This window comes from Accipiter gentilis, chromosome 11 (assembly GCF_929443795.1).
Source record: "Accipiter gentilis chromosome 11, bAccGen1.1, whole genome shotgun sequence".
Taxonomy (NCBI): Eukaryota; Metazoa; Chordata; class Aves; order Accipitriformes; family Accipitridae; genus Astur; species Astur gentilis.
In genome coordinates this window covers 8797222-8820014 of record NC_064890.1, presented here as the reverse complement: position 1 = coordinate 8820014, position 22793 = coordinate 8797222, and the positions used below count along the sequence as shown (strand labels likewise).

At 42.5% G+C, this 22793-nt stretch overlaps 1 protein-coding gene across 9 annotated transcripts in view; it reads left to right on the top strand.

Annotated features, from left to right (window-relative positions):
- Positions 1 to 22793, top strand: part of GRM3 (glutamate metabotropic receptor 3) — a 106095-nt gene that overhangs the window by 64214 nt on the left and 19088 nt on the right. For all 9 annotated transcript variants that reach the window (XM_049814086.1, XM_049814091.1, XM_049814090.1 and 6 more), the window contains one exon: positions 9600 to 10455. In XM_049814086.1, the coding sequence (XP_049670043.1) occupies positions 9600 to 10455 (856 nt within the window). The remainder of the gene's footprint in view (positions 1 to 9599; positions 10456 to 22793) is intronic.

The window sequence follows — 22793 nt, the reverse complement described above, 5'->3', positions numbered from 1 at the left end:
CGAAACAATAATTATATCTAATATTACTCTATGATCTATACAGCTTCCCTATAGTAGCCAACAGTTGTTCAAACATAATACCTTTCTTACATAGTTCTTCAGAAAAATAAAGAGATAGGTTCACAAATCATTCAGTGTGTCATCAAGCACTTTCCAGCTAGAAGGGAAGTATTCAGTTGATTACTTTCCCTTGACATAGATTGTGTTGGCCTTCCTTCAGGCCCTCTTTTCTAGCTTTCGTCTGGATTTCACACTATCTAGAAAAGATGTAATTAAGACATTCACTCCTGCTCATCTTGTTAAGATAATCAGTCATGACTTCTGTTTCAAAAGAAAATCCTTGTCAAGAATAATAGACATTGCAGACTCAAGCCTGAAGATAGAAGGACTTCAAAGCATTACAGCTGTGCATTTTGGTGCTGTGCCAGAAGGAGAGACTACCAAATGTCAGAGACAGTCACCTGTACAGACCAGCTCCAGTAGCAACTGGAATCGCACCACCACTAAATGGCAAACCACTTCAGCAGGTGCATGTGCAAGGCTGAGCACCCTATTCCCCACGCTTTCCAACAGCACTCAGGGTGCTGGATGCTTCCAGATGTAGCCCTGTCAAGCATTTCTCTTTTGCTTGAGAGCTGTAAACATCGTAAAGTCCACAGCACAGTTTCTTAGCCTTAAAATAAACCATGCTGAGCTCCTCAGACAAGAAATTATTTCTGCTTTTTTTTTTTTCCTCCTGTGAATTTGCTGTTGTGTTTCAATACTTTTTCTTCCCCTCCTTTCAACCTCCCTCTCCAGATTTTTGTCTGGACAGCTGTCTGCCAAATCACTTCATGATGCTCCTGCTGTCAGATTTCTGCTTCTTTCATTATCCTTCCACCAAGGAAAAAAGAATTTGCTGGTAAATCAGCAATGAACACCTTCCCCACTGAGTCAGTATGCGCAATAGGCACTTTTCACAGAGACTAAAAACAACAAGAGAATGCAGAATGCTTAATTATTTTCTGGTCAGACTAGGCTATTATCGTTAATGATGATCTGGATAATTAGTTTTTAGATGTTGTGTTTAAATTAGCAGTGAGCCCAATCTGCACAGCATTTGATCCCTCAAAACCCAAGCCAGATTCTCAGTCAATGGAAGGGCTCATGTAAAAAAAGCTGGTTTTGTGAAATAAAATTCTGACCTGAGCTAAATCTAGAATCAGAAAGTGAATACTCCAAAGTTTAGAGGACTTTATTTGGGGTTCATGGCTTTTCATTTGAGCCGCATTATCTACTCTCTCCTAGTTTACAACAGAAATTTCAAACGAATTTTCCTTGGAGATGTTCAGTGACATTGTAAAAAGGATAAGAAAAAAGCACTGTTCATTTGCACAGAGGAGCACCTGCATAGCTAATCCAAATGCCATGTTTAAAATACTTGGGTCAGCTCTGTCAGGAATATGCATGTGTAAGCAGGAATACGACTATTCAAGTGCTGGATTTGTTCTTCTCTGTTTCTGAAAACTGGACCCATCTTCTGAGAATGGAGATTGGGGTCCATTCCCTGCAGTCAACTCTTAGAAACATTAAGACATTCCCTTAGGCTAGCTGGGCTTTGCATTTCCATATACACTATATTCATGTTGATGTAGGGTTTTAACCCTATGTAAAGTTTTCTTTATGCTACCAAACCACAAGACCTCCAGATCAAGGCCATGAAAGTTATTCCCAAGTTAAACCCTCATCCAGAAAAAATGGCAGAATATAAACCGGTACTCAGCTGTCTTCTCTTCAGTTCTTTGCTGTATTTCAAGTAAACTGGAGAAGGTTTAAAGGTATGTTGCTGCTATCACAAAAACTAAGGCCTCTCCCCTAAGTGAGTGACCATCTGGCGTGAAATGCAGAATATGTACTCATTTATCCTGGCTGTCATTTCTTCTTAGCCACACAAGTCTGCCAAGAGCTCATGGGGCCTGAAAGCTATTCACCTCCTTTTCCTTCCTCCAAGGATAAACCATCTTCCAACCAGAGTCTTAACAATAGCTTGTGACTTCCATAACCACTGAAAATAGTGCAAAATCCTTAGAAGAACTACATGTAAAAGAAAAAAAACCAACATAACATATGGGGTTCTGTCCCCCTGTGCATGGACCCAGCAGGGATGTGAGCAGGAGAAACGTGCAGGGGGCTGCAGGGGTTCACCAGGGACCACAGACCATCTATGCCATTTGTGCTGTGCTTATTATAGAGGAGCTTTGCATTCAGCTGTGCAACGACAGCCTCTGGTGATTTTGTGCTTGTAAACTAAACCAGATCCTTATTAACAGCTCTATTCTGTGAGATGGGCCACCTACCGCTAGCATTTAAGCTACACATGCACTTGCTGACTTCCTGGTGCCTCCCTTAAACTCTTTCCATCTTTTATCTCTGTTCTTCCTCACCCTCCACTACGTCTCAGCCAGATCCTTGCTGTTTGTTCCTCTCTTTGTTTCTATTCCACATTCAGAAACTGAACAGCCACTAGGCTGAGATTTTCAAAGTACCCAGGCAGCACTGGACATGTCTTTCCTAGCGATTTCAAAGGGATGTGAGTACTTCTCTCTGAGTGGCTTCTTTGAAAATCCCAAAGTAACTGATTCCTTTGCTTTCTTTTTAATTTGGGTTTGGGATTTTTTTTTTTTATTATTATTATTTTTTTCCTCCTGTGTGAGCATTTTCTCCTTTTGCCAGGGGGAAATGATGCGATTTTACAGGGATAGGTAAGTAACCCGTAAGATCACAGGTAAGAAAGAAGGAGCCCTACCATGTTACAAGTGGGAAAGGATGCAACTACAAGACAAAATGGCCAAAAAATAGGAACTAGTTAGGGACATCCTGACATCACCCACACTCATTCTGTCCCTTCTGACTAGGACTTATGCATCAGTTAATGAGTCTCAAATAATCATATTTATCCATTATAGCTCTTTTAACTCCGGAAGTCATTTCATGCTTTTAGAGCCATCAACCCCAGTTTTAGTCCCTTTTCTCATCATGTGTAAATGTGACATGAGTCACTCGCAGTCAGGTTTACCAGGTCTCAGAGAAGAGTTACACTCCTTGTGCAAAGCAGGGTCTTCTGCACAGATCTCTTCTCAGTGTGCCAGCTTCGTGCTTAGCTTACTTCACTTCAACAGTTAATGCTGTATGGAGGCAGAGTGCATATGCAACAGCTCACTGTGCCATCCCCTGCAGGAAAAAAAAAAAGAAAAAAGATTTCCAAACAGTTCTTTCTGAGTACAATATTTCTCTGCATGTCCTTCTTGGTTTATTTTTGATTACACAGGACACACATATAAAAAGAAATTCCTGGGTTCTCCACAGAAACCCTAGATGTTATTCTGACAATATTCCCTATTTCTGATGTTCATTTCACAGATGCAATTATTTCACTGTTCAACTACTGCTTCTCTGGATGTGACAACTATTGAGTCCGCTGCAAATCTTTAGCTATATTTTTCCAGCTTCATTGCCAAAATTTTCAGGAGAAGAGCAAGCCTAAAAACAATGTTGACTTCTCCCCACCCCCTGCTAACAAAAAATGCTAGACATTTTTATTTGTTTGGTAACATATGGTTTTTACTTGAGTTACCTTTTGGAAGGAATTTTGTTAAGGAACAACACTCACTAACAAGTAAACAGCCCTTTTAATACCAAAGAGAGAGAAAGCTGATGGAAACCACTGCTTCAGTCCTGCAATGTGCCAGACGGTTACACAGGAGTACAAGCCAGGTGGGGACTTCTAAATAACTTCACTGCTCCTGGCTTAATTCCTTGCAACTGACCTTTAACGATTAAAAGGACTGGGATGTCGGCATTGTCGATGCGTTCTCGGGGTCAGAGCTTGAATTCCAGCTGAAGCCGAATGGACATTTTCGTTTGCAGGTGTTGACATAGCCCCCATGTAGAGACTGTCTTCCATAGTGCTGATTATAATACCCCAGGCAAAACACCCACAGTTTTAAAATGGGCTACAGAGAGAGGACGTTCCAGACTGATAGAGGTATTTCAATTCTGGAACCAGTAAGGAACTTCAACTCCTGATTTCCCTTTGAAAACAAAGCAGAGTTTGGAGTGAAGCATTTTCCTGGGTCTGAGCTGAGCAGCTGCATTGGCATTACTGACGTCTCCACCTCCCAAATACTCCCAAATCATGTGAGTATGTCAGAAGTGCCCAAGCGAAGTCACACTGGGTCACACTGTCCCCAAGGTGAGAGCTATGCCTTTGAGCCTACTGGCTCCAAAAAGGACAAGGAAAGTTACGGTGGAGCCTAACTCTTCAGTATTGGTCATCTTTATTGTCAACGATGCAGCACTGTAGGCTCACAGCATGCTGGGCAGTATCTACAGAAACATAGCCAGTAGATAGATGGAAACTACTATTTCTATTTATTCTGTTTATTTCTATTTATTCTAACCTTATCGGACTACATCCGGAATACTATGTCCAGCTTTAGGTCCCCCAATAAAAGAAAGATTTGATAAATACAGAGATGATTGTGAGGAGGAGAGTCTGGAGAACATACCCTACAAGAAGAGATGGAGGGAACTGGGTTTGTTCAGACTGGAGAACAGAGGGTTTGGTGGGAACCTACTATCAGCTTTTCAGTATTATGCATTGGTTCTCAAGAAGACAAAGCAGGTGTCTTTACTGAGATACATGACAGGAGGACGGAAGAAAATGGTTATTAATTGAACAAAGAGAGGTTCTAACTTGACATAAAATGTACAAGCTGGGAGCTAGGAGCACAGGGAGAGTGCACAGGCCAGTGTAGGCAGTCGACTAAAGACAGGTGCCTGATTTATTCTCTACTTTAGTTTTATGCCCACCACTTATCACGTACCCACATTCCAGCCCGTTCAGAACCAATGTTTCTTTCCTGCTTTTCTAAAATGACACTTTCTGCTAAAATTTGTTTAAAATATTTTTAGATTTAAGAAAAAACAAAAAGCCAAATAAGCAAAAAAAAAGAAAAAAATAATTATTGGAGCAAATGCTTTAGCTGCAGTTTGACCTGCAGCTGCCCAGATAATAACAAAAATCCCACACTGTAGATTACCATCATTTAGGAACTAGATACAGCATACACTGGCAGCAGCACACATTTCTTCAAAGCAAAAGCTCAGCTCCTGTGCTATAGCAATAACCTACACTTTAGAAAATCCTTGGGACATGGCTTTGCCGTGGTCTCACTGTGGGAATCTAGTCAAGCAACTTACCCTCATGAACAGAAAGACTTTTTCAGGTAACCAAAGGCAGCAACTGGATTTTCATGAGGACAGATTGCAGTTCAGAGACAGGGATTTCTCCAGTTTCTCAACAGAGACAAACCTCCTTTACCTCAATCCCATTCTGCTCAGCAGCCTATTTTACTGTCTGTTCAAAACAGCCACAGGAGCTCTTGCCTGTCTCAAAGGAGCTCTGTGAAATCAGATTCATTAAGCTGTGTTAAGTGCCATGAGATTCTCGCATGGTAAAATTTTAGAAGTGCAGAGAGCACTGTCATCTAACAAGGGGCCTCCTCTGTCCAACAAATGTGTGATACACACTTGGGTATTATGTTGGAGAAACCCTATCTGTTCTAACACTTGCGAGATTTTTTTTTTCCAAAGTGTTTCCTGTGCTCCCCAGCCCCGTAACACATTCAAACAAGCCATGTAACAACCTCTAGGCTGTTAAGGGAAATTTTAACCAAAAACATCAGAATAAATCCTGCTGCCAGCAAAGAAATTCCTACAGGGGACAGGCAAAATGCTTGACGGGATTCAATAAATCCATATATGAGTTTCTGAGACATACAGGTGTTACCTGCCTCACCCCATCTATCATCAGGACCCTTGAATGGCCAGAAGTATACTCAGAAACCAGATTCCCATGTTGGAATTAGCTGTACCTAATTCACTGCTCCTTGCAGAAAGGTATTAGGAAGCCATTTTCAGTGTTACAAACTAGGTTGGCAATTTCCCACAAGTTTTCGCCCCGTCCCCAACGCACAGAGAAGCAGAAGTGAGAGGTATGGCTCCGACGTGGTGAGAGGGACCTCATTCTGCTCTGGCGCTGCCCTGGTCACTCCGTCTGCTGGTGCAGCCTGTCCCTACGGAGGGACACGGCTCCCACCGCACTTTCTGCTGTGCTCACGTCGGGCAGCTCCTTACGCGTCGCCCGCCACCCTGGCAGCGGGGCGAGAGCCGGGTTCGCATGGGAAATGGACAATTTAGCACAGGACAGTGGCTACACTAACAAACCCAGCAGTGGGAGGGCAAATAAAGGTCTCCTGTCACTCTGGAAGCTGAGTATCTGGACACACTTTGTTCACAGAGAGCTGCGCGAAGCAGTTGGTTTAGGTTGCAGATACAGAACGTCCAGTCTTATTTTCAAAGGTGCCGCATATCTGCAAAACCGACTGGTTTTGACAGCAAAAAAAACAGGCTACTACTGCTACTTAAGTGCCAACATATGGATTTCAGGCTCTAATTGCATGCACCATGGCTTGATTAAACTGCTGCCTGGAGCTTTGCCAAAATAGATTATTTCACTTAGTAAAAGCTGGATCTACACTGCAATTTTGACGCTGTGGCGCACATGCCAAGGCAGCATGGAGCTGCCGTGTAGGTATGCCCCAGGTGGCTCAATCTCAGTGCTCATAACTCTGGTTCACATTGCACTGTCCTCTACTACACTGAGACGCTGCAGACTACACAAAGCCTTAGACCTCAGCTCCTCTCCAGAACCTGCTACCTGTGCCCTTACCTTGTTGCTCCTTTAATCAGGATCTGATTTTCAGAATCAGATGTTCAGATCAGCATGGAAATGGCTGGGAAAAAGGACCATTCCGAAACCGACTGCTTCAGCACGGTGCCGGAGACCTGAGCTCTTTTGAAAAATTAGTCCCTAAAATCAAGATGTTACAATATTCCAGAAAATCCCCAACTTCAGAATTTCCAAAAGAGTGTCCTGATCTGAATTAATAACAGATACAACTTCACTGAGCTCCACGATCAGTCGCAGTTCTCAGGGATGATTGGGTCACTATCCTCTATGATTAATCAGTCTTTCTTATATTTTTGAATTTTTGGTCTGTGAAAAAGCTACCAACTGGACAGCTTTGCGGTGAAGAGCATTATAGCAAACAGCATTGCCACAGGAAAGGTTTCCCCTCCCTGGAGCACAGGATGCAGAACTGCAGGCAGTTTGCATGGACCCTAGAAGTACAGTGACCTCCAAGGCTCAGGGCTCCCTTGTAAAATGGGGTTGTAGTTCTTTTTCCCTGCATATGGACACTCCTGCTGCTTAGACTAAAAGAAATAAAAAAAAAAACCCAATAGAAAAGTTGCTATATTTGTTAAGAGTATCTTTCTGTGAGCAGAAGGTTTGACTACACACTGAATAGCACTGCTTTAGCTAGAAAACAGACTTCTATTTTAGCCAATTGGGGGGGGGGGGGGGAATGCAGAATGTTATGTGTGCATATCTTTATTATGGTTTAGCTCAAATAAAATAATTCCTGCTAGAATAAACTGAGACAAGAATAGCAATTCCAGCCCACACAGTTCTGCAAGAAATATTCTGGAATAGCTACATGGAGGACACTCTTATTACCAAATCAAAGTGCTCTTTTTGAGTGAGGACACGTGAACCAAACCATGTGGATATGTGGGCCTGTCGTCAAACGTTACAAAGCCACGGAGGCTTAATGATGCTCAGAGCATCCATTGCACCTTAGTGACAAAACAAGCCTCTCAGCCCTCTCCATTGCTTTAAAGCTGTTCATTTAAATCACCACAATGGAAATTAAATGCCACATTTCCAGTATAAGGCAGTTTAATGCATGTTACCACCCAGCAGGGTGGTTAGGGACCCATCAGCTGATTCCTGAAGGACAGTAACATGTTCAGCCACAGCACTTCGTGCCACGTGCCTACACCCACAGGCAAAACCACGGGGCGTTAGCCAAAGCCCCCTGTCAGGATACTCCTTCCAAGCAGTGTAGAAGAGGCTTTATTTTGGTTTAAACTAAAATAAACTACTGTGAGTGGTCTATTTTATAAAGACATGTTTCAGCTCCCCAGATACAGGCACCTAGAGACCTGAAATGCCCGGGCATCCCACCTGCTCTTCCCGGGTGCCCCAGAAGGACAGTAGGACACGAGTCTCCTTAGCTCCTCCGTTTCAGGTGGCCCAGGTGGTTGTGAAAGGCACCGTGCATCCATGGTTCGACAGCAGTCTGGCCCAGACAAGAAATTACACCAGTTTACAGTGGGAGACGAGCCACGGAGAGACACTGGTCCATTATCTGCATTAAAGAACAGACAGAATCTAAATCTATAAAATCCCAAGTCATAAATGTTGCCAAAAAGCAATACAATTCTTTTGGCTACTTCTACCAGACTGTCTCTTTTGCTACTGACATCTGAGCGTTTAAAATTTGCCTTCTTCCACAACATCTTTTTCAAAACAGTCCTTTGCCTTTGAATTCTCACAGACATAGTCTGTGGTCAGAGAAACATTTGGGGAAAATGTGAAAAATTAATTGATTGGGCAATTTTTAGTAAGTTTCCCTTAGGAATCTCAACCACACTATTGCTTTTCAGATGGTTTTCTCAGGCTGTACTCCAAGATCAGCTTTACATTTAATTTACTGGACACATCTTCCACTCACTAAGAGCGAACTCCAAAGTCTTCCCTTTGTCATTTAAGAAGCAATCACAGGAAAAAAAATGGCATAACCTTTCTTCATTTCTTTCCAGATATTATCAGGAGCTACACTTCTATGAGAGTAACACAGTAGATTTGGGAATATTTAAGCAAGGGACATAGCAACATATGAAAAAAAAAAAAAAAAAAAAACACAAAAAACCAGGACTTTGGACAACATAAATCACACAAGAAAGGCAATTAAAGATTATTAAAAGTTTTTATTACTTATGAAAAGTTGTAGGTCAACATGACATTGTGCAGCACTTGAGGAGTACTAACATGCAACAAATATGCCATCTCAGGAGGACTGCAGTCAGAACAGCTCAGAAGAAAGAGTTTAAAATAGTAAAAAGTAGGAGAGGTGCGGAATCAGAGCTTGAATAAGTGAGGTCAGAAAGTTCTGTGAAAGACCTGTACGTGTATATCTGTGATATTTGCATAAAAGAGAAATTTACGTTGTCTTAGTACATTTGGTTATCAAACACAATGAGTCTTGGAGCAGATGAATCACACTATGAATGGGAAAGGCATGCAAATCCCCAGACCTTAGTGAGGAGCACAGGCTGAGGCTGAAGTATATTGTCCATTTGTGTCAAATTCTCTGTTGGTTTACGCAGACTCAGTTTGACAGAAATAAAAGGTCCATTACAGTCCCAGTAGAACCCTGGGAATTAACTGGGCCGCAGAACAGCTATTCTGCATATACAGAGTGCACTGCTCTCACCAGAGTATGTTATCAACATCCTCTATCAACACCCTTAATCTGTGATTGTCAGAACACCTCTTACTGAAAAACACTATTTATGCCTTTCCCTAGATTTTTTTGTTCAGTTTTATAAATGCACTCCTTAAAATCCTGTGTTCTCCCCCTTGTCTCTAGGTGGCAAATTTGCTCAGACTCTTCCAGATCCCCCAGATAAGCTATGCCTCCACCAGTGCCAAGCTGAGCGACAAATCCCGCTACGACTACTTCGCGCGGACGGTGCCCCCTGACTTCTACCAAGCTAAAGCCATGGCTGAAATCTTACGGTACTTCAACTGGACTTACGTGTCAACGGTTGCTTCCGAAGGGGACTACGGGGAGACCGGGATCGAAGCCTTTGAGCAGGAAGCTCGCCTCCGCAACATCTGCATCGCCACCTCCGAGAAGGTGGGCCGGTCCAACATCAGGAAATCCTACGACGGGGTGATCAGAGAGCTGCTCCAGAAACCCAACGCCAGAGTGGTGGTGCTCTTCATGCGAGGCGACGACTCTCGGGAGCTCATCGCAGCTGCCAACCGCTTCAACGTTTCTTTTACCTGGATTGCCAGCGACGGATGGGGAGCGCAAGAGAGTATTGTCAAGGGCAATGAGCACATAGCTTCTGGGGCAATAACCTTGGAACTTGCTTCCCATCCAGTTAAAGAGTTTGACAAGTATTTCCAAAGCCTCAGCCCTTACAATAACAGACGGAACCCCTGGTTCAAGGACTTCTGGGAGCAAAAATTCCAGTGTAATCTCCAGAACCGAAAACCACATAAAAAGGCTTGTGACAAGCACTTCACCATCAACAGTTCCAACTACGAACAAGAATCCAAGATCATGTTTGTTGTGAACGCCGTGTATGCAATGGCCCATGCCTTGCATAAAATGCAGAGGACTCTGTGTCCAAACACCACCAAACTCTGTGATGCCATGAAGCATCTGGATGGCAGGAAGCTGTACAAAGATTATCTCCTGAAAGTAAACTTTACAGGTAATAACTTCTTTTTTTGGTACATACAGAATGTCACTAATTAGTGAAATGTTCGTCAGTCACAATAAGAGCCAGCTGAATTCCCAGTAGCACCTATTATCACAGTTCAGACCAGGGTGGTACCCAGGCAAGGCCACTCCTGTCACAAAGGCAGAAAGAAGGACAGGAATCTTGGTGAGAACTCTAAAAAAACAGCTCAATGCTCCTCCTGTTTCCAGCAGAAGGAATTGTTGGAGATGGCAACAGCTGGTCTTGGAAATGTTACCCTCCATCCTCTAAACTTCCACACACCGACTTCCATTTCGTTCCCAGCCAGCTTGGCTTCAGCTGGGCACATCTGGACGCCAATGGTCATTTCACCACCTGCTACACTAGGCAACCGCCTACTATGCCTATGGGAAGATTTGGCCTTCTCTTCCTTGTTTTGTTATGAATTTACATAATAGCTGGACCATGGTCAATGGCCAATGTCCTTGCAATAGTAAAGTAATAATTCCTGCCATAGAACCAGATCAGTATAACATACCCAAATATGTGGGATAGTACCATTACCTATGTTACAGAACTTTAGGCTTGATGACAAAGTATTAAAAATTAGATTTAACATGTGCAGGAGATTTGTGGAGAGAGTGGATGATCTGGCAATGATATGAGCAAACTTCACGGGGACTGTCATGTGCAGTACATGACATCTCTGTGGTTTTGCCATCACATATGGCTGAGCTTAGGTTTGTTATTAATGTTACACCATAACAAGGCTAAACAGATCTACAAAGGAAACAAGTGAAGCGTAGAGCATCATGTCTTTTTGTCGTTACATGTCTAACTTTCTTCTGAAACATCTAGGCTGAGATTGCATTTCTATGTATTATTAAACTGATATTCTCAGCTGACTGGGTTGATAGTAAGGAAACATCACGCTGTGCTTTGTATGAGAATTAGTTCCAAGAGGAATTGAAGGATAAATACGTGTACGATACAACGTGCGCAGTCCCAAGAGACCATCAATAATGGTACAACATTAATAACACTGGAAACTATATGAAACTGTCAGATTAGAGCTTGAACTTTTCCCTTCTTTAGAGGTCTTCTCAGCGTTTGATTCAGACCATCTCTAAATACTACCGACCACATCCCTAGTGCTTCTCTCACTCCCAGTGGGGTATGGCTGGTGTAGCCAAGTACTCCATTTTTGGGGCACTCGTAGACATACTTGCCAGTGCATGCTGCAGAGCTCCTTAGGACCCCTGGTTTCCCAGTATCCTGCTAGCTGACTTGTTCTGGGCACATCAGGGATTCCTGCAGCCCATGTGCCTGGACTTCTTTACCATGGGAAATCAAGAAGGGGCAGATGGGACTGGTCGCTTGCTGCATCTTAACTTATCTCTCAGGAGGGGATGAGTTAAGTCTCTCTCAGAATCGTGGACATGTTCTGGTAATACAGATTCGGTCACAAAGCAAAAATAATGCAAGAGCGGCTGAAAGTTGAGATGCTTCAAAACTCTCAGCTGAGTGTTTCACGCAGTGCAGCTGAAGCCACATGCCTGGTCTGAGCAATACAATGCCTGTGTGTGTCACGCCATTTGGTCTGCTCCTAAAGATTGCTGCATCAGTAAGGGTAGTCACATACCATGACATGTAGAGACGCATAGGCAATGTATACATATCACACGTCTTGCTGTAACTGCATTTGATTTATTTATCAATTTCACAAGCAGCACAAGAATGAAACAACCTTTTAATCTTTAGACCTATGGAAAATAAGAAGCATCATTTCTCCTCCCCCTCCACACAGCACTTAATACATAGAAACTATTTTCTCGTTTGCCTACACTTATCCTCAGAGATACTTGAATGTCTTCAAATTGTTGAAATCAAATGTTTTTAGGAGCACAGCACTTCACAGAAGCTGGGTCCTGGCATACTGATTGCCAGGGATGGCAGTGGTGTGCAAGGTGCTTCTGCCCCTGCCACGGAGACGCTTCAGGACAGTAACGACCGACCCAAACGAGTAGGCACTTCAATAACTTAAACTTCAATTATTTTGAAACTTTTTTTGACACTCCAGGTATTTTTATAGGCTTAAATGTATACACTCTTACCAGAGACCATCTTTAGCCTGTCGCTAGACAATCTTGGTTCCAGTACATGATTCTTAATTGTTTTTCTATCGTGCAGAGATTTTTTGAGCACCCAAGCATTTTCCTACTCAACATTTAGGCATAAAGTCAAAATAACCACAATTTTCTTTGACCAAAACTCCAGGAAAATTTTCATTTAGATACAGACAGAAAAACTGATTTTCATTTTGACTGAAATATCTTTTTTACTTTTTATGAATTGGAAGTTGAAGCTGTTTGAGCTGAAAAAAAAAAAAAAAATTCAAAACCTGTCATTGTGTAATTTTGAAAACAGAAGGCTCCTTTTTGAGCCAAATTAATTTGTTTTAAAATCAACATGGAAATCTTTGAAACTCTGAAGAGCTTTATTTTCAGTTAATTCTCATTTCCAATCTAAAATATTAAAAAACCTGTCGAGTTCTTTTCCAATGGCTTTGTTCTGTATATATTGTTACTAGCTTACAGCACGATTTGCTCATCTCCTGTTTCTTTGTTATGAGTGCTTCCATTATAATATGAATCCTTGTTTTAGTGTCAGTGATTTTTGAAGCAGATGAGTGATTTTTACGTAGTGAGAGAATCAGCAAATCTCCTATGCCTTCCTCTTTCAGAAAGGTGTGAAATTTTAATACATACAAGTCTTGTCATTGATTTCTACAGGACCCAGAATTCGCCTTTGCTCTTTTCTGGTTGAAGACAGTCTCCGGGTGTTTTTTTTTAATACAATGTCAGGACCCTGCTGCGCGGTACATTTGATCAATGATGCTCTCAAAATTTCCAGCTCCAAATCTGAGAACATATCCCCAGTGCAGAGAGGGGATGGCATGGAAACTACCAGCCCACCAGGTACACTGCAACCAAGTCAGGCTGGGAATTCTCTCTCTTCTTTAGCGTAGGTAGTGACCCACACCCACCAAAAGGAAGCAGGCAAGAAACAGAACGACAGCGATAACCGTATTCACACGCACACAAACAGCTATTTAAGCAGTACCCCCTCTGCTGAAAAGCAGAGATACAAATAGATGAGCCCCGCATGCATAAACCTGCAGCTTGCCATGAAAGAAATCTGACAAATGGCCCTGAATGTATTCTCCCAGTTTCCAGGAACAAGTGATGGTGCATTTCAAACACACCAGTCTGAGTAAACGATAAGGTGCATTTATGTGACTGGTGTGGATCTGTGCAATTTTAGACACTTTCCCTACGCACTTGACTTAGTTTTGGACGGTCTCTGATTACAGTTAATGGAGGGCATCAGCACTTGCAGAGTGTGGTTCAGCCCACATGAGGTAGCCCATGTGAGATATGATTTCCCCTACATCTCTTACTATTGACTACAGATGGAGCATAGAGCAACTAAGATTCTCACTTGCCATTTAGCTGAAAGCCTGCAGTGAGACTCTCAGGCACAGCAATAATGGGATCTGTAGGGAAATGCTCAGGGACCAGCTGACAGCAGGGCTGGAGTAGAGGACCGGCCAGGATTTGTGCACTCTCACGCTGCCACTGCTGCTGACGTGCTGTGTGACAGCTATTTCATTAACATCTCTAGGGCCCTACTTATTTCTCCTTTTTCATTTAATTGAAATAACTCCATAGAACTGCAGTGTGGCATGAAGGCAGGGTGAGATGTCATTCCTTATTGTCTGTGAGATACACCGAGAACATAATTTTCTTGCAAGTCAGTAAGATGTATATGACAAATGTCATAATATCCTGAATCTTTTCAGTAAGGGAGAAAAGAGATGCCTGTGCCTGATTCCCACTTCCAGTAGCAGGATCTGAGAATGCAAAGCCCAGCCCCTAGATAAATACACTCACTCCATCTCAGCGCTTGTTTGGCCTTTCAAAGAGATATAGCCTGGTTCATCTTCTTGATCTTCCCATCCTCTGCATTCTCTCCTGAGGGCAGAAGTGCAGCACTTGATGTTCTGAATTGTGATGCTTTTCTGCTGATAAAGAGACGCTGGTTCAAGAGGCTGTTAGTTTGCATTACCAGAACAACAAAGAAGTGCTGAACAAAAATAAAGGGCTCCGCGGGAGAGAGCACAGAGTAAACTCACCTTCTCGCCAGCACCGGGACATTGCTTGGTGGAGGGCAGCGTGTGGAGGGGACTCTCGGGAGGGCTGTGAATCCAGGGATGAACCCCAACACGAGGCAGATCGCCACATATCCAGAAGCCTCCCTCCCTCAGAGGGATGGAGGGGCCAGTGCAGCAACCAGCTCTGCTAACTGGTTTAGCTCCTTTAAGCCACCAGGATGACACAGAAAACCAGTGTTATTGCCCACAGCGCTACTGCAAGCCTCACAACATTTGACATGTGCCAGGGCAGCGAACGTTAGCAGGGGCAGCGTGAAAGGGGTGTCCATCGTTTGGGATACAGTGGCAGGGTCTTGCACAGCTGTGCCCCAGATGTTGCTACCTAGTGTAGCTGCTCCTCTGGGGCATTGGGCTCCAGGCTGGCCAGGGGTGAGGAAGCACAGCACCGACATTCAGGGACCAGCATTATCTCCATCTGGCCCAGGGTTGCTGATCTGGCTGTGCAGGATGACAGCCTTGTCACGCAGGACTGGGCTCCAGCTTTTCCCGCTACAGTTAGCAAGGCTGACGGTATTGCAAGACTAATTCTGCCATGAGTCTAGTGTGGGAGCGTAGAGGCAGAGGGCAGTTGGATTTTGGGGTGTATGCATGTCCACCTGTCTTCTGCACCTTTCTGAATCTCCGCAGCAAATGGTAGGAGGAATTTGGCTAAAGTAGTCATCCTGGAAAACAGATCATTAAAGGTTGCAGGCAACATATATGTTCTTTTCTTTCTCTGCAGCTACAAGACTCACTGTCATGTCTCTCCCTGTATTATGTTCAGAAATCCAGCTTTTCTACAGCAAAGCCTACATCATCAAATCTAGCTTATACTGGGCAAAATCCTCACCTGTGGCTAACCAGAATGACTACCCAAAATGAGAAAAGGGTTGTAAGTCAGGTCTGATTTGTCTCCCTTCATCCCCTGGACTCTATGACAAAACTTTTATTCCCTCCTGGTCCTAAGTTTCTGTGTGGTTTATTTTCTTTCTTCCTCCCCACTCTGCCCCAGTCAACACTCAAATAATATGAAGCAGAAACACAAACTCGCCTTCTCATTTACTCTTGCTGCTGACTTCCATGGTGGGAACATACTTTCACAGACCATTTCCATCGTAACTGTTCCACCTAAGTAGGAAAGAGTTTAAAAGTCATGGTCTGCAACAGTCAGATGTCACCTCACTTGCGAGCACAGCAGCATTGCATGGTCCCTGCTCTGGGATTTAGCCATAAATGTTTCCTGTCCTGCTACTCCATCATCTCACCCAACGAGCTCCTGCTCATCAGGTCAGATCCTCTTCACCTCCAGCACTCAAACAGTCAGCTGTAAGGTCCTCCTGGCCTTCCTTGTGATGCTTATTTGTAAAATAAATCAGAACACCGCTTTCAGCTGAAGGTAAAAATTTCATGGGCAGAAGGCATCCAATACCTTGCTAATCGTAAAAGTTTTAAAAGTGTAATTCATGATGGATTTGTGGCCAATACAACCAAGGAAAATGTAGAGTGAATTCCCCAAGATATTTATTTAGAATATACATGAAAAAGATGTGTAGGTTTTATAGGAAAAATTACTGCCTTTTTCCTGGGACCACAAAATGTATCATAGCATTTAAAACCTTGAAAGAAGCTAAGGGACAGTCTCTGTAAGTACACTTGAGACTTGCTATTCCAGAGCAGAGGAACAGTTAAACCTGCACAGTATTTTCCCATATTTCTCTCTGTATTGGTGTTACATTGGTATGTACACAGACAGAGCTCTAGCGAGATTTTGACAGCCTGGTTTTCCTGATGACACCCTCTACTTTCTTCTTCCTCCAACCGCTGCTTTGCAGACCTGGCTGCTGGTGGGGATCTGCAGTTCCTTTCCTTGGGGCAAATTTACCTCTCCGAGAGGTTTCTGGGCAGAAATCTCTGCTAAGCCTTCCTGAAGCTTTTAATATGTGTATATATTCATATATTTAAGTACTTTGTTTATGTACATGCATATTTTCATACATATATATTTCATTGTGTATAATATAGATTGATAATATACAGAATTGTGAAGTTAAAGAAAAAAACAGGTTGCAAGGGCCCTTAGGAGGTCTCTAGTCCACTATCCTGCTGAAACCAGGGGCAGCTGCACAATCAGACCAAGTTGCTTAGGGCTTTATAGATGTAAACTGGCTAAAAGTAAAATACTATGGAACCTTTTCATCCTCTAGTTTAGGTTTGAGGTGTCACGATGGCAAACAATCTGATCTGTACTCTGGATGTGTTGTGTGTCACACACCGCACCGTGTAAACCGAATACTTGGGCTGGCAGCAGGACAGAGAGTTCGTCATCTCTAGGGCACAGCTTCCAAACAAAATTTTCATCAAAACTTCTCTTGCCATGATGGCAGGTCAGTGACCTACCTGTTAATGGTGTCTGTTATCTAGCCAGAGACCATCATAAAATGCTGCCTTTTCATGCTTTCCTTTGGTACTAATTAACAGTAATTAGCCCGAGTGAGCAGGAGCAGAGGTTGAATTGTGTTCTTACCTCTTGAGATAAGCTCTGGCAGCAGAAGCCAAGGTGTGCTGGACCACTGTTTCCCATCTAACTTGGGAGCAAGGTACTTCTGCCTGCTGCCACCACGCTTCTGCCTGACCTGGGTGCTGAGCTCCCATAGACAAAAAGACGGGAAAGGCAGCATTAGCAGGACACAGAGCGGCAACAACTTTTCTTCATAGTCCTCAGGAAGATTCTGGAAGCGTGTCACCTTTGGCCCTTACCCAGCTGGGTGCCATTCCTGGAAAGCCTGCAGAAACCACAGGCCAGCAATGGCCTCAAACTTGTTATAGCAGCATATTTAAGCGAAGGTGCTTTGACATCCCTAAAATAGCAAATGTCTCTCCATCTCAGTTTCCTTTACCTGAATATTTATACAACGCACCACTTCAGCTGAGCTATGAAAAACTGAACATAAAGTTATATAGTCTGTGCCTTGTATGTAATTTAGTCAGCTGCTTTTGTCATATTGATAATGTAGCCTTTAGGCATCTTAGATATCTCTAGAGTACGCAGCGCCTGTGCGGGTGTGTAAATGAGGATGAGATTAGACACCCTGTGTTTACGGAGAAACACATGACTGAAAAACTGAGCAATGATTTTATTTCAGATCACATATTTGAGAGACAGAAGGCTCGGTAACCTAATTTCTCTAAATCACAGACTTCTGTGTTTGCCTGCTGCCTGTTTTATAATACTAATTATTTCATCTTTTGTTTCGCTGGCAAATGTCATGTGAGTCCCAAACACTGAGGGTCTGCACAGTCAAAGTGCTCGGAGAAGCAGGAGGAGTTGTACGGCCTTTTCATCACCCAACCATGCACACTCACTTTTCCAGTCCCACCGGTCTTTACAATAGGGGAACAACTCAGGACATACCATGGGATTATATTCTTATTCTTCATGCAGATTTACCTGTGAGAGACACCCACACATAACCGAAAAGATGTCAGGTCTGCTTCTTTCTCTTTGTGACCTGGAAGGACAAGATATCATGTGAGAAAAGGCTTTGGTTCAGGAGTCATACCCCTTCCATTTTAGCATCTAATTTGGCTCTGAAAAGCCAATGGGAGGACCAGATTCTTCTCTGTTATCTGCAATGGAAGAGCACTTTAGCACTTCCAGAACTTGCATGCTGGGGTGCTATTTTAGGGGCTGAAAAAGGCAGAGGCTGTGCTCAGAACACGGCCACAGCAGAGTTAATGAGGATGAGGACAAGGACGTGAGAAGGACATTGCATAGGGACACATTGGCACAGTGTGATACATTGGGAAAATAAATTACTCTTTTGAGTAATCCAGGTGTGTCCTGAACTTCCAGTGAGTCCCCGAGAAAACTGGTCTTTTCAAAAGGTGATGAAGAAAACTACAGAAAGTCACAAACCCAGATGTCTAATCCCAAAGATAAGTAAATGTTATGTTATTTTTACCAAACCTCTATTTTTCTTGGCAGCTAATAATTATACGAGAAAGGCAGAACTGAAAGCATAATCTGTAGAAAAGTATCCTTTCTCTTGAAATAACCTTAATATCACTACACTCCTGGAAGACAAGTTTGCTTCATCCAGTAAAGCACGGTGCAAAGATATTCCCAGGCTAACACTGACTAAATGGGAACTGGTACCAAACCAGTAGAGCTGCATTGACGTGCCACTAACATTCAGCCCAGCTTGGTGCTGCAATCTAGACATGGATCTTGGTCTGAATCCTGCGTCACTTCCACGTAGCATGTTTCCAGGCAAACCTGTCACAAGATGACTGCTATACTTGTACTCGTTAAACTGCAGCCCAGATGAGCACGTGAATCTATTTCAGCTTTCTGCCTGAACTATTCCCTTCCAGCTTGTCTGGCCCATTTCTGACTCCCAGTGCAGAAAAAAGCAGCTCGGTGACACAGTCATGTTTCTCTATCTAAAAGCAAGAGAGGAACTCAACCCAACCTCTGAACATCCCTTGTGTAAATTTTTGCACTAACACAGATTTTTCCCAAATATTCACAGCCTTTTCCTTTGTGCAGGTGGTCTCATGAATCAAAAGAAGTACTTAAGGCAAAAGTTTCAGAGGGATGACTGAAAGGATTTCCTACCACATATTCACCTTTCTTGTTCATTCAAGTGTTAGTATTTTTATTAAAAAAAATTACTGAGGCCAGTAGTTCACACCTACCTTCTAAAAGAGAATTCAAAAAGCAATCAGCTCTGCACTTTCATGGAGCAGAAACTCCTTTTACATATGAGTACTCTTCACAAACTGACCTTCTACCCGATTCCTGTCAACTGCAAACTGGATGGACCTGGCAGACAAATGTGTTAAAGGGTGACTTTCTTTTATTTCCTCATCTGTTAGAGCTATGCATCTAAACACCTCTAAAAGCATCTCAGAAAACCTCTGCTTTGGCATCACTGCAATATTTATGGCTATTTTGTTAGCAGATACAGAATATAATGTAAAGAGATATTTCATTGCTGTTATCTGAGTGAGTCATTTCCTTTTGTTTCCTTCTTCCTGCCATGAAAGTGAATTTTGTCTGAGGATATAAGTGAATACAAAGAATACTAAAATTCTCCAAGGCAGGGGGAACAACACACATATTCATGCACAAGGATATCAGAAGCAGAGAAACTTCTAACAAAAATGTCCACAAAATCCTAGCTGTAGCGCTGCTTAGGCACAAGAGCAACCCTTTGATTTGCTTTCTCACCTCTTGCGCCAGCCATGGAGCAGTAAATCAACATCAACTCACTTGCTTACTGTTGGGATGTAAAGGGGTTCAGCCCTAAGCCAGAAATGACAATATCTCCAAATATAAGACCTTAAACTTAAGGCATGTAAATCATAAAATAATTACCAAGATGATTAAGTTGGCTTGTAGGGTCTCCACACCAAAACTCACTGTCTCCTTAGTGCATTGGAAGAACAGCACAGAGCCAAAAGCAGTGGTGAGGTGAACGGTGGTTGCAAACACCCAGTAAATAGAAAGCAGCAGCTAATGTACCTGACAGTCTGAAGGTCCCTGCCCCCTCAATCTTACATCCACTTTTCATCTCCTGCAGTTTTGTTGTTCTCGTTACAAGCCCATCTTTCTACTTGCCAATATATGAATCATCTCATCTTTCCTAGACTAATGACACATATATATCTAGCACTTTTCCTACAGAAGAAATTCAAGAGTATTTCTGAAGGCTGAGAGATATTCACTTTCTAAATGTGTATGTGCAATTGCTCCTCAATTCAATACAGGTTTCATGCAGTACATTTTTCTATTTGCTGCTATACACAGATTCCAGACAATTTGATGGACAACAGAATAAGCTAATGCAGCAATTCCTTTGTACGTATGAAATATTTACCACTTCTGAGGCTGAAATATGAGGCTTAGCTAAGAAAACACAGTCGTTTTAGCCAGGGAAGGAATTGCACCATGCTCAGTGGAAACAGGGAAACTCTCAGTGTGAGAAAGATGAGCGAAGCACAGCCTTGAAAAAAGTCCTTACACAGAGGGTATGTGCCACAGAAATCCTGTGTAACTCTGTAGCTGAAAGCAGATGGACTTTCAGGGTGGACTGTGATTCCTAATGGCTGCACCTGACATCCCCTTCCAAGTCTATTCCCTTGACATAAGCAACAACACATCATATGCCCCTATAAATAATTTTTACCTATACTTTCTCTGAATGTAGAGGGTTTCCACGGTATTTATCAATGGCCCTGATGGATGGAGCAGCTGATCACCGCTCCGAGATCTTGATGCCAGCTTGGGAGCAGAGATTGCCCTGCTGTGCCAGGACAGATCTCCACCACACAGTGGCAAATAAGACACTGTAGGAAACTGCTATTGGGAACTGACAAAAAATGTGCTGAAAAAGTTTGTTACACTTCCTGTATTACATTTGCACATCTATTTGTATAAATAGCTAATGGCTAGTTAATGGTCCAGTAACTGAAAGAATAAAAAGCCCATCTTTAAAGGCTCTTTAGAGAAGAAAATACCTCAAGTCAGACGAAGGTTTGAGGCAGCGCTGTTAATGTCCTTTCTAGATCTCTGAAACACTTTATCAGCCTAAGCCTATCAATGTGTCTCTGCTTCCACCATTAAACAGGCAAATAAATCAACATTTTCTTTTTACGTTTTCCCCTGAGGTCCAGTGATTGCTGTTGCTGTTTCTGAACTGATTCAGTGGAGCAAAACATTAGCAAAAATGATTCTATGCTCTCAGCTTTATCTTTTCTTCCTGAGAGCAGAAGAATTTGCAAGTATTAATAGGACATGCAGCTTGCATGTTGTAGGGTAATGCATGCCAATGAACACTGGTGATGTTGGAAGAGGTGATGTGCTACCTTTGCTCCCGGTGTGTGATATGCATGAATAACCTTAAAAGCTAGGAGTTCTTGTCCTTTATCTCACTATCTTTTCACTGAAATTCATTGTTGTGAGTAGCCCACTTTCACCTCTTGATTGGCTGACTCAGCATTTGGTCATACACGAGATTTACTGTATTGAATATTGACTTAACCTGTCATTTTAGTAGATGTGCATTTCTAGCCACCACATTGTTATATGGAAATGAGTAAAAAGAAAATCAAGACTCAAACCTTTACAAAGGAAGATGAGTCACATTAAATGTGTGTGGTGGGCCTTACTGAAAGCATTAGTTGTATGATTTCTCCATCAGTGGCCAAAATTCAAGCCAGCCAGCTTTCATATCTTCTTTGACGCAACTCACTTTGTAGTCTAGTAACTGGAGAACCATCAGTGGAGGAAGCTGGCAACTCCTTATAGCCAGAGCCCACCTTTGGAGGTGTTTGTTTCTCTCCACTGCCTATAGGAGCTCTGTAAGAAAACTACACTCCCAATACAGACACTCGAATTACATTTTGGTTAAAGAAATTTACAACACTTTTTTCATGCACATATTCTATTCACAGAGAAAACTGATCCACTCCAGAATCTTACGCCATAAGATGTGTGAAACATTTACATTTCCAGCTAAACTCTGAGTCTCCTTTGTCTTCCACCAACATTATTTCAGGTGTGCCAAATACTATAACTGAGCTGCATAATAAGTCTGAGCATAAAGATTCCTCTGTGTGTTTCACTGTAGCATTGTTTCCCTATTCCAGCTCTGAGCATCCTGCAACTCCTTTTTTTCCACAAAATGTTGAATAAATTTGAGATTCAGTTATTTCAAAAATATGTTCTCCTTAGAATTCACTACTTATGGTTTTATTTTCCTACTGGAAAAACAATTTCATTTTGCAAATCACGTCATTATTAGCAATTTGTAGAGTGTTTGCTGAGAGTTTTCAGTAGCTTCTTAACAAAAGTAATAGCATAGAGTCATAAGATTTGTAGGAAGAGGCAATACCTTTATTAGACTGCCCACATACCTGGAAAAAACAGAGAAGCTTTTGGCATAACATCTCTTTGCCATATCTTGGTTTGCATCTTGATCAGATCTTGTGTTTCTAAACTATATACTTTTAAAGAAGCGAACAAAAAGCTCTCAGCAATTACTCTGCAAATGGATAGTAATGAGGCTGTTTGCAAAGTGAAATTGTATTTCCAGGAGGAAATAAAAAGCTGATCTGCTGAATTCCAAGCAGA